This window comes from Musa acuminata, chromosome BXJ1-2 (assembly GCF_036884655.1).
Source record: "Musa acuminata AAA Group cultivar baxijiao chromosome BXJ1-2, Cavendish_Baxijiao_AAA, whole genome shotgun sequence".
Taxonomy (NCBI): Eukaryota; Viridiplantae; Streptophyta; class Magnoliopsida; order Zingiberales; family Musaceae; genus Musa; species Musa acuminata.
In genome coordinates this window covers 33,027,908-33,043,366 of record NC_088328.1, presented here as the reverse complement: position 1 = coordinate 33,043,366, position 15,459 = coordinate 33,027,908, and the positions used below count along the sequence as shown (strand labels likewise).

The 15,459-nt window shown below is 46.5% G+C and overlaps 3 protein-coding genes across 3 annotated transcripts; 2 read left to right on the top strand and 1 right to left on the bottom strand.

Moving 5' to 3' along the window:
- Nucleotides 1–1,785: 1,785 nt before the first annotated feature.
- LOC135613736 (AP2/ERF and B3 domain-containing transcription repressor RAV2-like) lies at nucleotides 1,786–3,197 on the bottom strand. Its single transcript, XM_065110778.1, has one exon. The coding sequence runs from the start codon at nucleotides 2,987–2,989 to the stop codon at nucleotides 1,973–1,975; it is 1,017 nt and encodes a 338-aa protein (XP_064966850.1). The 5' UTR covers nucleotides 2,990–3,197; the 3' UTR covers nucleotides 1,786–1,972.
- Nucleotides 3,198–5,741: 2,544 nt separating this feature from the next.
- Nucleotides 5,742–6,407, top strand: LOC135612178 (uncharacterized). Its single transcript, XM_065108073.1, has one exon. It carries the CDS (start codon nucleotides 5,742–5,744, stop codon nucleotides 6,405–6,407), a length of 666 nt encoding a protein of 221 aa, XP_064964145.1.
- A 4,623-nt stretch (nucleotides 6,408–11,030) lies between these two features.
- Nucleotides 11,031–15,261, top strand: LOC135610953 (protein SUPPRESSOR OF K(+) TRANSPORT GROWTH DEFECT 1-like). Its single transcript, XM_065106090.1, has 8 exons — nucleotides 11,031–11,820; nucleotides 12,380–12,485; nucleotides 13,083–13,281; nucleotides 14,108–14,176; nucleotides 14,276–14,350; nucleotides 14,484–14,582; nucleotides 14,667–14,822; nucleotides 14,905–15,261. Exons 1-8 carry the CDS (start codon nucleotides 11,343–11,345, stop codon nucleotides 15,028–15,030), a joined length of 1,308 nt encoding a protein of 435 aa, XP_064962162.1. The 5' UTR covers nucleotides 11,031–11,342; the 3' UTR covers nucleotides 15,031–15,261.
- The last annotated feature ends 198 nt before the right edge of the window (nucleotides 15,262–15,459 follow it).

Here is a 15,459-nt window from a genome sequence, read left to right as displayed (position 1 = left end):
CTTTGGAAAGTTCAAGTCGAGCTACCTACCCCTGGTGTCAGTAAACGATTATGCCAGCAAGTGATTGAGCCAAATCAGCAAATGTTACACCATTGTGCAAGTGATTGAGCCACATCAATGAAGATTATTCCCGATGAAAATAATAGAAAATAAGAATAATTATTGAAGAAGTAAAATAGCTTAAATACATTAACACGTCGCTCTCCTATTTATACAGATTAAGAAAAAGAATATTTTTCAACAGAATAGAAGATTTTTCTCAACAGAATAAAAAGATTTCCCCGTATAGTTAGGAAAATCTTATCTTCTAACTATAAAGTGACTTAAAGTTTGAATGGATCAAATCGGGCTATTCCTGACCTCGGTGTTTTGTATGATCTCGGATGACACATCAGGAATTAGATAATATCTAGATTCCAACGATAGATTTCTCTTTTATCATTCTGGATGTCTGATGAACTTGGAGTTAACACTGATCGAGCAATATGCAGAGTCATCTTTATACTCTTTGAAATTTGGCTCAAGAAAACGAAAAATATAAGTTTTTCTTTGAGAGGTGGTATAGATCCATGATATGAAACAGTGTTAATTGACTCATGACCAATAGAGAATATATTGGTCTACGTAATGCATCAGCTGCTCACATTTTGGCCAACCTTTTATGACATGCAGTTGATCTCTCATGATACTGTACTGTAAGTACGCGGAAGAACAAGAACTCAGATCTATCCACCGGTGGCAGAATCCAACATATGGTTTGGTTCAATAATCTGATGCAGTTGTTTGCGGTCCCAGAACATGGCCTAATATCTAGCCTGGTGGTGTTGTTTAACATGAAGAGTTGTGAGAGTTGACCATCGTCTACAAGGCCAGTAAGGTTGCACATCCTCTTCGAGGATTAACATGTTCTTCCGCTGGAGATCTGTGGTAGAATTAAGTATTGTTTAGTTCCTTGTGCAAAAGACAACTTGGTCATATGTTATGAGATTCAATATATAGGTTTACAGCTGCAGATACCATTCAAAAGTGGCCTGTGTCGTTCGGATATCCTGTGAATGCTATTAACACCCACACCCGCCCATCAAGACTTCCACCTTTTCAGACATCCAATGTCAATGGTCCGTTAAAGGAGGCAAACCCTAAGAAGAATTAGAACACGAGGGCAATATTATAATAGAGAAGCACATAAGGTATTAATTGACCTGCGGCCAGCTATTACCATTGCCTTGGAGTGGTGGCTACCTCATTCGACCGTAAACCTTCTGCTCGTTGTTCGCTGATATATCTCCTCCGTTGACGAGATGGAACGCAGTCGAATTAGGAATTAGGCTCACAGAAAAGAAAACAACCGAGGAATACAATCGTTTTGCATGCTGCCCAGGAACAGATGCTGATTCATATCTACGAGGAATATAATTGAGCGAGCTTAATTATTAATTTGGGTTTGGCAATAATATTCTCCTTCCCTGTTTCCATATCTACGAGGAATATTTTACTCAACAATAATCTTTTGCCTACATTCTGACACGCACAAGAAGCCACATTTTTGTCGTACCGGACACACTGTGCCTTTGAACTAAAAGCTTGCAGTGTTTAGACTTGTGGCTCAATTCATAGTTGTTTAAACAGGCAACAAAGTCATGAAAGACTTGTTTGAAGTGCATTGGGATCTCTGTTCTGGTCATTTGACTATAATTTCTGTCAAGTTAAAGCCCACTAGTTCAAGTAAATGTCAATTTGAATGTCTTGCTCGAAGGATACCCAGCTTCGTTCATGCTACCAAAGTCAATGAACTTTCAGATTTTTCTTTTCATTTTAACTTAATTTTAGCAAGCCAATTCTCCCTAATAATTCATGGATTTACAAGCAATTAACACATAACACAATGTACATTCCTTTTGTGTTTTGCGTTGTTTCATGAAACAAAGGCGAAACGAAGAACAGAATGGGAAGAATTTGGAGGATAAAATCACTACAATGTCTCTACGAATGGCTTCTCGAGGGGCTTTGGCGGTGGAAAAAACTCCGTCGCCTCCCTTCCCCTCTTCCATTCGCCATGGCTGGCCGGCAATTCTGATATGTTGACGCCGAACAGCCTAATAACCGATGGCAAGGATGGATTGTTGGCGACTGCACCAGTCCTGCAGTTGATGTACAGCTGCTTCTCCGGCCCGGTGGATCGCCAGAAACTGACCAGATCCCCGGCCTTCAGGCCCTTCTCCTTCACGTACCGGCTCCAGCCTTTGGTCAGCACGTAGCTCTGGCTACTGTTCCAATACGAGTACCTAAACCTCCACACCCTTCCACTGGCATCCTCGAAGTTGAGCAGCACTCCCTTGCATGCGAGGCTACTGCCGCTCTTCGACGGGAAATGCTTCTCGGCGTGATGCTTCGGTATCACCAGCCTGTTCAACTTCCCGACGTCGCTGGGAGTGACAACCTTGTCGAGCAAGAACTCGCGAGCCGATCGCGAGTAGCCGGGTGTCTTCCTCCGGCCCACGGTCGCGCTCCGGCCAGCCCCGAAGGCTCGCTTGCTCTGCTGGAGTTCGTCACGGTACGTGTGCTTGCGCAGCATGTCCACGATCTCGGCCTTGGAGTGCGCGGCGAGGAAGGAGAGCTCGCCGGCATCGTCGTAGGCGGAGTCCGACAGAGGCCTGAAGTTGGTGACGGCGTCGCGGCCCCGGAAGCGCTGTGCAGCGACGTCGTAGGTGCGTGCGGCCTCGGCTTCATCGCCGAAGGTGCCGAGCCACACTCGGTTGTGCCTCTCGTAGATCTGGGCGCCCCACCGGCCGTTCGGCTGGGGGACGACGCCTTTGTACTGAGATGAGGTCAGCTTCCTCGACTCGGCTTCGGTTCCTCCTCTGAGAATCGGGTCGAGCACCACACTCGCGCCGCTGCCCATTCGCTGCAGCGCCTCCATCACATGTAGCGGCGCCTGTAGCCGCTTCTCCGAGTCGCTCGATGCCTCTTCCACACAGCTAGAGTCCATGGCTGTGCTAACAACAGATGGTTTCGTACAGAAAGGCAAGGAAGAGAGGTTGGGTTGAATCCTTTGCAGGAGGACTCAAGGCCTCATATAGACTTCGATGTAAGCTTGTTGCGGTCAAGATTGATTGTGTGGCTTGCAAATGTGTATCCTTCATGTGAAGTTCTTGAGGAAGGATGGCGTGAGTCAACTATGTGGAGGTGGGAGGAAGATTCCAGGGAGCTGTTTCCCTCTCTATCTCTCTGCTTCTCTTCTCTTCTCCTCTTGTGGTGTCAAGTGAGAGAGAGAGAGAGTCGAATGGAGATGGTAGTGGGACCTGAACAGAGGCAAGTGGGATCGAGTGGGGTTCACATGAATGTTGTAGCATGTGGCCAAATGCATCCCCTGAGCTTTCGTTGCCGCAGCTGCTGACTGCCACATGAATGTCTCTCTCTCTCTCTCTCTCTCCTATCTATCTCCAAGTCTGCGCATGCATGCAGCTGCCTCCGAGATATGGTAATAAATAAATGTTGGGCTCATCCGCGAGGAACACATAAATGTAGGAGGTGAAATATTATCCATGTATTCATATTTTATTAGTGTAAATTGATTTTCCCATGTCAAGTATCACGGGTAGCTATGGTTGCTATATTCGTTTGGGTTGCTCTCTCTTTATGACTGGATCACAATCAGTGTTTCCATAGGTTCATATTTTTGACTGTTCAGTGTTTCCTTAGGGTTGAACGAACACCAATGGGAACCCCGGTATCCTCATCTTTTCTTCGACCTAATCTCGTAGAAACGGTCGTAAGTTGACTCGGTCGTCCCTCCTTTGGATGATGAGCCTCGTCGACTACTGGTGAAGTTGCTGACGGTGGGGAGTGTGATCACAACAATGAGCGAGCACAAGGAGAAGACGATGGACGCCAACGTCTGAACCTACGATTACGAACTCGAACGCCTTCGCATGCTAAAAACATTTCAATGTACAACCCAACAGGTGTCTTAAGCTGCACTGTCAAGATCATGGCCAACCAAAGCATTAAACCCAATGAATCATATGTTATCGTTCCCGAAAGGTAATACTTGATCATGGTGGCACTGTGGCACGTTGTGCATCAAATTATACACCTCGATGCTCGTAGATTGGTGATGGATTATGGAGAATACTAAAACCAAGAGATGACCCTACATCAACGGGACCAAACGAGGAGTCAGCCCATCGTGCTTAACGGAGAAGAGAAGTGTTTTCTTTTCCCATTTACAATAACAAAAAAAAAAAAAATCGACGTGTTATAGTTTCATGGCATAAAAATACTTTTTAACTCTGATAAGCTCGATTACTTACTGATATAGGGCATATTTTGGTAATCTGCCCTCTAACTACTATTCACGGTCACATCAGCATCAAGGACAACACATCGGATCATACCCCTCGGTCAACTCTATTCCGCAAGGGTTGGACGATGCCAATCGAGTACGGCGCTGTCCCGCAAAGATCGGGACAGCACCGACCGAGTACAATGCCATCCCGTAAAGACCGGGTCGGCGCCGACCAAGTACAACGCCATCTCGTAAAGACCGGGTCGGCGCCAACCGAGGACAGCACATTCTGCAAGAGTCGAGACGACGCCGACCTAGTACAACGCCGATAATCATAAATATGACAGGTACGACTGGTCCCTTGACGGAAGGATAAAAACCCCTCGTGGGGCCAATAACAATAGGTCTTTGGCTCATTTTCCACCCAGTGCTAACAAGATCTTCGGAGGGGTCGAAGTTGGAAGCCCCCTTCCCAACCCCGACCTGTGTGCAGAGACTATAGATAGAGAGGCAGGCGGCCAACCAAGGGGAGCTTCCAGACTCTGAAGCCAGAGCCCAAGCCCACCCTCACTGGACGACGATCCCTACCACCCAAGAGCTAACGTGGATGATCTTGCACACCCGGGACCGAACCAAGCCATGTTGAATCCCTTTGCCATGGCGTAAAGGATTACTATCATATTGGTGCTAGAATGAGGGCCCGATGTCGCAAGATCATTCTCAGCCGGGCAACATAGCCGAATAATTAGGCAACAAATGCCTCTCGACCCAATTGACTCCCGGGCTCGGGGAACAACTCCCACCCACTCCTAAGCTAGAGGCGAATGGCTCCTTGGCCACCCCGGGGCGCTATTGGCGATTGTTCACGAACTCGGGGTTATCATTCCTAGGAATGGCTACTGCTCATCTTTCTACCTCCATCGAAGCATTCTTCAACCTGACGCACCAAGTTCAGGTTCTAGCGGGGATAATGCAAACCATCGTCACCCTCGGACAGCTCCTAACACACTCATCCATGTCGCAACGGGAGTTGCCGCCTCCTGTGCCCGTGTAGCCTCCACCCTCACCAGTGTCACCTCTGATCCCCCAGCAGCCCGCAATGATGGATGTCATCTCCTCACCCGAGCGACGGTTGAACCCGAGGCCAATCCCCATGCGCAGCACACGAAGCCTCCGACACCCTCGTTCCGATAGTCCCGAACCCGACACATTGTCGTCCGACTCGGCAGACTCTCTCCGGGCACAACTGCGCTCGGTAAATCGGCACCTAGATGAGATTTAGCAAGAGTTCCACAAGTCCAAAGATGAGCTTGGTGAGGCCTCTTCAGGGGGATCGCCTTTCACCCCTAAGATTTAGGACAAGTCAGTCCCACCGAGCTTCCGCCTCCCGGTTCTTGAAGCTTATGATGGCAGCTCCGACCTGACGGAACATGTCACCGCCTTTCGAGCCCAGATGACTTTGTACGACACCTCGAATGCCCTCATGTGCAAAGCATTCCCGATCTCGCTTCGGGGCCCAGCTCGGATGCAGTACAATCGACTTAGGCCAGCTTCAATTGCCACCTTTGACCAGTTGGCCAGAGAATTTGAACTCAACTTCCTAGCCAGTGTGCGACCGAAGCCGTCCGCAACCCTGCTCCTCGGCCTCAGCCAAAAGGACGACGAGCCACTTTCTCATTTTGTGACTCACTTTGCTACTAAGATTCGGGGGCTGCCCGACACTCATCCCTCTTTAATAATGCAGGTGTTCTTGATGGGGCTCCGACCTTCTAGATTCTTTTGGTCGCTGGTTGAGCGGCCGCCAACGGCTATACCCGAAATGCTTCAGCACGCCAACCAATATGTAGCCGTCGAAGCTTTGATGGCGGGAAAGAGCAAGGAGCACAAGAGGCTGCTAAGAAAGAGGATCGACCAACCCGATGCACCACCCCCAAGGCTCCTACTCCTACCTTTGAACTCCTCTAGGATGAAGATATTCTTGCAAATCAAGGAAAAGGGACTCCTAAAGGCCCCTAACCCGATGAGGGCACCGTGTGAGCTCAGAGATCGCTTGAAGTACTGCTGGTTTCATCGCGACTACGGACACGATACCAAGGAGTGTCGTGACCTCAAGGACTAGATTGAAGAGCTCATATGTCGGGGGCATCTAGGTCGCTACATTGGGAGAACCCGCGAGCTGTCACGTCCGATCGAAAAATAGATTGATGTGATCAGCGATGGTCCGACATCATAGTGTAATAGCATAGCGGGGCAGAAGGCTTATGCCCGAGCAGTCATTGAAAAACGCCTGCAGTAATCACCGGTGCCCGAGATCACATGCCCGATGAGAGAAATCAAGTACCCGGAGCATGACAACGTGCTAGTCGTCTCGGCTAGGATCGCCAATGCTCGGGTTAAAAGGATCACGGTGGACACTGGGAGTTCGACCGACGTCTTGTATTTCAACATCTTCCAGAAGCTCGACCTGACCAAGGAAGACCTCGCCCTGATTTAATCGACGCATATCGGATTTATAGGAGATTCAGTTTTGTCCCTTGGCACCACCATCCTATCAGTTACACTGGGCGTGGACCTGTGGATCAAGACGGTCATGATAACCTTCATGGTGGTGGAACTCCTCTCGGCATACAATGCCATCCTGGATCGTTCAACCCTCAACAAGCTCAGAGCAGTCATCTCCATATATCATCGGGCGATAAAATTCATGTCCCGAGAAGGGGTTGGGGAAGCAAGGAGTGATCCTCGAGAATCCCAACAATGTTACCTGACGACCGTCACATTACCCAAGAAGCCGAGGCGTGAGCATCCCATCGTCGACCCTCGGGACGTTGCTCAGCCAACACAATACCTCGAACCGACCGAGCACACCCAAGAAGTCTCGTTATGTCACAACTGGCCCGATAGGGTTGTTAGGGTTGGGTCGGGGAGCATGCCTGAAGGATTGCTACCCACTACCAAGGATTGACCAGTTGGTCGACACAACCTTGGGCCATGAGCTCCTCATGTTCCTAGATACGTACTCAGGATATAAAGCCGAGGAATTTTCCCGAGTTGATCCCGAAGACACACTTGGCGGGGTCGAGGCGCATGCCGCACTCCCGCAATGTTTTGAATGTCTCGGCAAGGTCCATTAGGTGGGCTCGGGTAGATTTGCTCTTGATGATCATGTCGTCAACATACACCTACATGTTTCTCCCGATTTGGCAGGCGAACACCTTATTCATCATCCTTTGGTAGGTTGCCCTGGTGTTCTTCAACCCGAATGGCATGTCTGTGTAGAAATAAACTCCTCGGTTTGTGATGAAAGTTGTGTCTTCCTGGTCTTCTGGTGCCATCTTGATTCGGTTGTATCCACCAGCCATTGTGACAAATCTTATCCAAATTTGACATGTCCGGACGAATGCTCAAGTGGTCAATCGAGCTCGAGGAATTCGATATACAATATGTCCTGAGTACGACCATCAAGGCCCAGGTGGTCACCAACTTCAATCGGCCAGTTGACTCCGCAACTCCGATATCCTTGGCACAATACCTGCTCTTCTTGGCCCGATGCCCGAGTCCACGACCCGAATCCTTCTGTCGATACGTCGACCGATCCACCGGCCCGACGTCTAATCTTCTGACATGTTCCTCCGGCACAACATGATTTTTCCTGCTTTAATTGTCTCATCTTGATCGAAGCATCCTGCGTCGCTCAAAACGCAGATTAAAACATAAACACATATCAAGTGGTTTCATCATCAAAATACGAGATTCAACACAACTCTCCTACCAAACTATTGCAGCCGAAGAGGTGGCACCGCAGATGCAACCCCGACCTGGGTGGAAGAAACCCTCCACTATAAAAAGGACGGGGCACTGCTAGCCAATAAGGTGGCCTACCGACGGCTCCGGTGCACCCAGGCATGGTATTGTGAGATGAACAAGCGACTTTACCGGAGGTTGTTCACCCAACCGCTCCTATGCTGCTTGGACCCCGCGGAAGCCCAGTCAGTGTTAGCCGAAGTTCATGAAGGAGTTTACGGGGAGCACATTGGTGGTCAGACCATGGCCTTCAAAGTCCTCCGACAAGGGTACTACTGACTGACCATGCGCCGAGATGCCATGACCTACGTACAACAATGCATACAGTGCAGAAGCATTCTCGAGCACCTCATCAACTTGCGGTTCCTCTGACCCCCCTGGATAGTGCATGACTATTCGTGCAATGGGGAATGGACATCCTCGGCCCCTTCCCATCGGCTTTGGGACAACGGAAATTCCTCGTCGTCGGGGTGGATTACTTCACCAAGTGGTTGGAGGCCGAGTTGCTAGTGTCCATCACCAAGAAGCAAGCATTTCTCATGATGTCGCTTGGCCACATCAGTCATACATACAACGCCCGAGCCATGCCACTCGGCCACTTCAGTCATACATTGCCCGAGTCATGCCACTCGGCCACATCAGTCATATAGTGCCTAAGTCATGCCACTCGGTCGCATCAGTCATATAGCGCCTGAGCCATGCCACTTGGTCACATCAGTCATACAGTGACTGGGTCATGTCTCTTGGCCACATTAGTCATACAGTGCCCAAGTCATGTTGCTTGGCCGCATCGGTCATACGGTGTCAGAGTCATGCCGTTCGGCCATATCAGTCATACAACGCCCGAGTCATGCCACTCGGCCACATCAGTCATACATTGCCCGAGTCATGCCGCTTGGCCACATCAGTCATACATTGCCCGAGTCATGCCGCTCAGCCACATCAGTCATATAGTGCCTGAGTCATGTCGCTCGGTCGCATCAGTCATATAGCACCCGAGCCATGCCACTTGGTCACATCAGTCATACAATGCCTGAGTCATGTCGCTCGGCCACATCAATCATACAGTGCCCGAGTCATGCTGCTCGGCCACATCAGTAATACGATGTCAGAGTCATGCTGCTCGGCCATATCAGTCATACAATGCCCGAGTCATGCCACTCGGCTACATTAGTCATACAGTGCATGAGTCATGCCGCTCGGCCACATTAGTCATACAACTCCCGAGTCATGCCACTCGGCACATCAGTCCTCAACACATGAATCATACCGCTCGGTCACACCAGCCTACACCACCCAGGTTGTGCTTCTTGATCACATCAATCTTCGTTACCCGAGCCATCCAGCTCGGTCATACCAGCCTATGCCATCGAGGTTGTGCTTCTTAGTCACGTCAACTTGAGCTGTGACATTCGACCACATCAATCCTTCAGAATCTAAGCCAAGGTGCACACCGAGTCCAATCGAATCACCGTGCCCAACATCCAGCAACGTCGTTCGCCCAGCCAAAATCCCGACAATCTTTCCCGATGGACCTTGTCTACGATCAATCTCCGCTCACATAGGTTCCCAACGTCCCACCAACCATTACACATCAGACCCGACTTATGAGAGGGGGGGGGGGGGAGGGGGGGAGGGAGAGAATGATATGACATATTTTGGTAACTTGCCCTCCAACCACTATTCACGGCCACATCAGCATCAAGGACAATACACTAGATCGTACCCTCTAGTCAACGCCATTACGCAAAAGGTTGGACTACGCCAATCGAGTACGACATCGTCCCGCAAAGATCGGGACGACGCCGACCTATAAAGACCGAGTCGACGCCGACCAAGTATAACATCGTTCCGCAAGAGTCGGGATGATGCCGACTAAGTACAGTGTCGACAATCATAAATATGACAGGTACGATTGGTCCCCTAATGGAAGGATAAAAACCCCTCGTGAGGCCGATAACAAGAGGTCTTTGGCTCATTTTCTACCCAATGTTAACAAGATCTTCGGAGGGGTCGAAGTCGGGAGCTCCCTTCCCAACCCCGACCTATGTGTAGGGACCAGAGAGGAAGGTGGCCTGCCAAGGGGAGCTTCTAGACTTTGAAGCCATAGTCCAAGCCCGACCTCACTAGACGATGATTCCCGTCGCTCGAGCGCCGACATAGACGATCTTACGCACGCGGGACCAAACCAAGTCGTGCTGACTCCCTCTGCCACAACGTAAAGGGTTACTATGAACTATTAAAATATAATTGACTTGCATAATGTTAAGTATATCAGACTTCATAGCACACCAAACTATTTCTTTGGTCTCACTATATAAGAAACTTGGCAGATAATCTCACTAGGGAAGTGATACGCATGCTGGATCATTCAATGACATCAGACATAAGATGAAATCGGACTAAAAGCCTCCTCAAATTCTAGTTGTCTAAGTGAGTACTCTGAATCGAGTCTAAATAACATCACATTTGTGTAGCGTGAGCTAGAAATCATGCTAAAGCATGAGTTTTGATGCTCGTTTATTGATTAGAGGAATGCAAATTATTGCTTTCAGATTATTCTTCCCTTCCACTACATCATTTTTTTTCCCATTTTTAATCCACCATTTCGATCTTTAAAGACAAATAAATATTATACATATCACATGTAAATAGAGAGTGCAGGATTAAAATTTCAATATATTTATGCTAATAATTAATTTTCATTCTTGACGCAAAATCGAGATTTTGAAAAAAAAAAAACTTTACAATAAAAAAATAAATTCACTTTTTAATAGAAAGCGAAAAATAACATTTCATACATAAATGGTATTGTTTTATTTCACGTGTATTCATTGATCAAATGGGGGTAGAGGAAGCATCGCGTTCTGCAAGGGACCCACACGCGTGGGATAGCCGCCTCTAATCAGAACGAAACGGGTAGATTTCTTTGTGCCGTATAGATCGAGGCATTAGCCCCATGTAGCCTCTTCTCCCACCCGGCCGTCTTCGTTCTTTCTTTTTTTCCCAAGTTGCCTAAAAACGAAGTCGTCGAACCCTTCAAATCTGTCCATCCCCATAGCTCAACCAGAATTGCCGATCGCAAATCCACCGATCCGAATACCCCTACAAAAATTCGATCTTGAATCGATTTATTAGGCTTTGCCCTTTCTCGACTATCGGAGAATTGGATCGATTTATAGGGTCGATCTGATAAGGTTTGTGATTTCTTGGCTCTCGGAGAGAAAATTTTGGTCGGATTGCTTATTCGATGTATAGCAATTTCAAAGAGCAGGCGATCGAGTACGTGAAGCAGGCGGTGCAGGAGGACAATGCCGGGAACTACGTCAAGGCTTTTTCCCTCTACATGAATGCCCTTGAGTATTTCCGCACCCACCTCAAGTACGAGAAGAACCCCAAGATCAAAGAGGCTATCACCCAGAAGTTCACCGAGTACCTCCGCCGCGCGGAGGAGATCCGGGCCGTGCTCGACGAGGGCGGCTCCGGGCCTGCTGCCAACGGGGACGCGGCCGTAGTCGCCAGGCCTAAGACCAAGCCCAAGGATGGGGACGGCAACGGCAACGGCGGCGAGGACCCTGATCAGGCGAAGCTCAGGGCCGGGCTTACCTCCGCTATCATAACAGAGAAGCCCAACGTGAAGTGGAACGATGTCGCCGGTCTTGAGAGCGCCAAGCAGGCCTTGCAGGAGGCGGTGATCTTGCCAGTCAAGTTCCCTCAGTTCTTCACTGGTTTGTGTTCTGTTGCCATCTTTGAAAATGTAGCTGTAATCGATGCAATCCTATCTTGCTGATTTAGTGTTTCGCTGAGAAGGTATACTAACAATTCATTTGAAATTCTGAATTAAAGAATCCATTTGTAATGCTGACAATGAGAAGGTGTTCTAACAATAAATTCATTTGAAAATTGAAACATATCTAACTGGTAATTCCTAATGATCCTTTTGGATTGAGAGAATTGAAGCGACTAGATAAGACCATTGCCTGTATTTTAGCTATGTTTCTCCTATGGGCATGGCCCAAGTGGTGTTAGTCGTTTATTGTGAGATGTACATCGAATCGATCGGTATGGTACAGGAATAAACTTGAGATATGTATTTTCAATGGTAATAATTAGGTTTTTGGTGGCTTCTGTTTTGTTGCTTTATTTTGTGGATTAAGCCTCATATATATACATCTGTTGTGGTTCTTTACTTTCTCAATTTAATTTTTCTTAACTAATTTGAGACCATTCTTTTTTTTGCTTGAATTGAAAACCAATTGATCAGAAAAATCCTTTGTTTACTTGTAGGAAAGAGAAGGCCATGGAGGGCATTTCTTTTGTATGGTCCACCGGGAACTGGAAAGTCATACTTGGCAAAGGCTGTTGCAACCGAGGCTGAATCAACCTTTTTCAGGTTATTTTCTATCAAGAAAATATGGGTCAATTGAACTGTTGAAAGAGAGGAACAGAACTCTATTCTAGCAGTTAGTATTCATGTAATCTATGTTTTTTTGTATTTGTCCTTCCTTTTTTTCTTTTCTCGTGGCGCTTGTTGTTTACACATTTCCCCTCCCATTCTTTAGAGTGTTTGTTTTCGGGACCACTATCCCTCATTGCAAGCCAGATCCTATGGTCTGAGCCTTTTGAGCTAAATATGTTGCTTTATTTTGGAGAACTTGCTTTAAAGCATTACATTTCTGTAATGATTTGTTTTGCTTCTTTTAGTATGTTCTCCTTTGGAACTTGCCAGTTTCTTATATTTCACTTGAGTGATGCATTTTGTGTTTGCATGCTCAAGGAATATGAAAAAATAGTTGGCTTACTTATGTGACTAGTGGTTAATCGCCCAATATCTTTTTTTAGTTAAATTAGATGCATTTGAAAACAATATTAATGCTTCTGTTAGACTTGCAGTATTATTTACCTACATTTTACCTAATTATTGTCAGTAATTTAAAGCATAAGTATCTGAACAGTGCAAGGATGTTTACAATTGATTGAACTGTTGCAGTATATCTTCATCAGATCTAGTCTCAAAATGGATGGGTGAAAGTGAAAAGCTAGTTTCCAACCTTTTCCAAATGGCTCGTGAAAATGCTCCTTCGATAATTTTTATCGATGAAATTGATTCTTTGTGTGGTCAGCGTGGAGAAGGCAATGAAAGTGAAGCCTCTCGGAGAATTAAGACAGAACTTCTTGTGCAGATGCAGGTAACTTTTACACAATATGTGTTGAATGTGGATCTTCTCCGAGTCTTGAATGTCGAGGGTATAGAGCATAATAATGTTTTTTATTTGTGATCATGGTAATATCTCTTTCTATATTACAAGTCTCTGTCTCTTTCTATATTACAAGTCTCTGCTGGTAGTGTAGGGTAACTTGACAAAGGAATCATTGGAGCTGCTAGGTTGTTCAAGTGGTCTATGATCTTCTTTTATCCTTTTGCTATTAAGTATTCTGGTCCACATTGGACTGGCCAGACATTGTACTAATACGGTATATTGGTATGCACTAGTTTCTTGACTAACAAACACAAGCAACAAACAAAAGAAAAAGGAAAAAAGGAAAAAAAGAAGAATAGAGCAAGAAAAAAATGAAAATACTCCAAGCTCCTCTTCTACTCTGCAAGATGGGGTTTTGGCTGCTACCAATCTTGTCGAACCAAAGGAGATCGGAGCTAGGGCATTAAAATCTAATGATAGGGTTAAAAACACTGGGCCAGGCTCTAAAACTTCCCATAAACTTGCCTATGAGTGGTTTTGCACATATACCAGTTATTTGCTCGGGTCAGTGTATACCTGTCAGTGCAGTTGGGGCCGATGAATGTTCAAATCCTTGGTTAACAATGTATTTTATTTTTTTTTGTGTACATAATACTTCTAAAACAAAAAAAAGGTAAATCTGAATAGTATCTATTTTTTGCTGTTCCATACAGTTAGATGCTTGACATTAGAATACAAATTGAAACTGGAAATTGTGGCTGTCTTGTATCGCCCACTGTTGTGACCTATGCTATGTATGGTTCTGTTATTGCAGGGTGTAGGAAACAATGATCAGAAAGTTCTTGTTCTTGCTGCCACAAATACTCCCTATGCTCTTGATCAGGTCGTTGGCGTAGACACTTTTGCTATTAGTTGTTGCAGCTAATTGCTTTTATAGTCTTCAGAACCATCATTTATAATCGTTTGTAATAGTGAAGCACAGGCTATCCGACGGCGTTTTGACAAGCGGATTTATATCCCTCTTCCTGACCTAAAAGCCAGACAACACATGTTCAAGGTATTGTAAATATGACCAGAACACTGCTGGAAGTCCCAAGGATCAGTTAGTTGGCAGCATTTCATGCTCCCTGTTCTGTGGCATAAAATCTCAGTAATAGAGAACTCATAAAGCTCTTATGCTCCAATTATAGGTACATCTGGGAGATACCCCTCATAACTTGACTGAGAGCGACTTTGAGAGCTTAGCTCGTCGAACCGAAGGATTTTCTGGTTCAGATATCTCTGTTTGTGTAAGTGGTCTTTGGTGAACTCTTAGGGGGTTAAATCTTGCAGGGATCTGAATCCATAATGTTTTCTTGCTTTGTTCCAAACAGGTCAAGGATGTGCTTTTTGAACCAGTTCGGAAAGCTCAAGATGCCATGCATTTCTACAAGACTGCTGATGGCCTGTGGATGCCGTGTGGGCCAAGACATCCAGGAGCCATTCAGACCACATTGCAGGAGCTCGCTGCGAAAGGTCTTGCAGCCAAGGTGCACGATCTGGCTATCATTCTGCTCTCTAGTTCGTTTGGTTATCTTTGGCATATCATGTTTATTTCGAGCAACTGAACAGATCCTTCCACCGCCGATCTCAAAGACAGACTTCGATAAAGTACTGGCCAGGCAGCGGCCGACCGTCAGCAAAGCTGACCTTGAATTGCACGAGAGATTCACAAAGGAGTTTGGAGAAGAGGGCTAATGCATGAGGTATGTGATGGTACGTTGCAATCCTCAGAGATTGTTTGCTCCATAAGAACTCTACATGATGTTACCAGGATTTACTTTTTCTGGTGTTCGCTTCACAGCAGCCTTCTAAATAAGTGTTCTGGTTTGTACCCCTGGTGGCCTTTGGTGCCACCCAACTGTTCAAATTAGTCAGCTCTTTTGTACATGTAATTTCTGTGATCCATATGATATGAACTTTGCCTCTCTTTTTTTTTTGGCGCTACAACCCTTGCCCTCCCCATCTATTTTTCCTCGTCCGCCTGTATGATGCTTTCGTGCAAGAGGTTTCTGTTCTTAGATCTCTTGGTATTCTTTGAGTTCTTGCCGAAGCTTGGATCTGTATCTTGGGGCTGCTTCAGTATCATCATTGAGCACATTTAATATTTGCTGAGCTCGTAGTAAA

Bases quoted from the DNA above. Each gene is read 5' to 3' on its own strand.
- LOC135610953 (XM_065106090.1), top strand. From the start codon at position 11,343: ATGTATAGCAATTTCAAAGAGCAGGCGATCGAGTACGTGAAGCAGGCG. The intron at 11,821-12,379 runs GTTTGTGTTCTG...GTTTACTTGTAG, and splicing joins GTTCCCTCAGTTCTTCACTG to GAAAGAGAAGGCCATGGAGG. The intron at 13,282-14,107 runs GTAACTTTTACA...CTGTTATTGCAG, and splicing joins AACTTCTTGTGCAGATGCAG to GGTGTAGGAAACAATGATCA.
- LOC135613736 (XM_065110778.1), bottom strand. From the start codon at position 2,989: ATGGACTCTAGCTGTGTGGAAGAGGCATCGAGCGACTCGGAGAAGCGG.
- LOC135612178 (XM_065108073.1), top strand. From the start codon at position 5,742: ATGACTTTGTACGACACCTCGAATGCCCTCATGTGCAAAGCATTCCCG.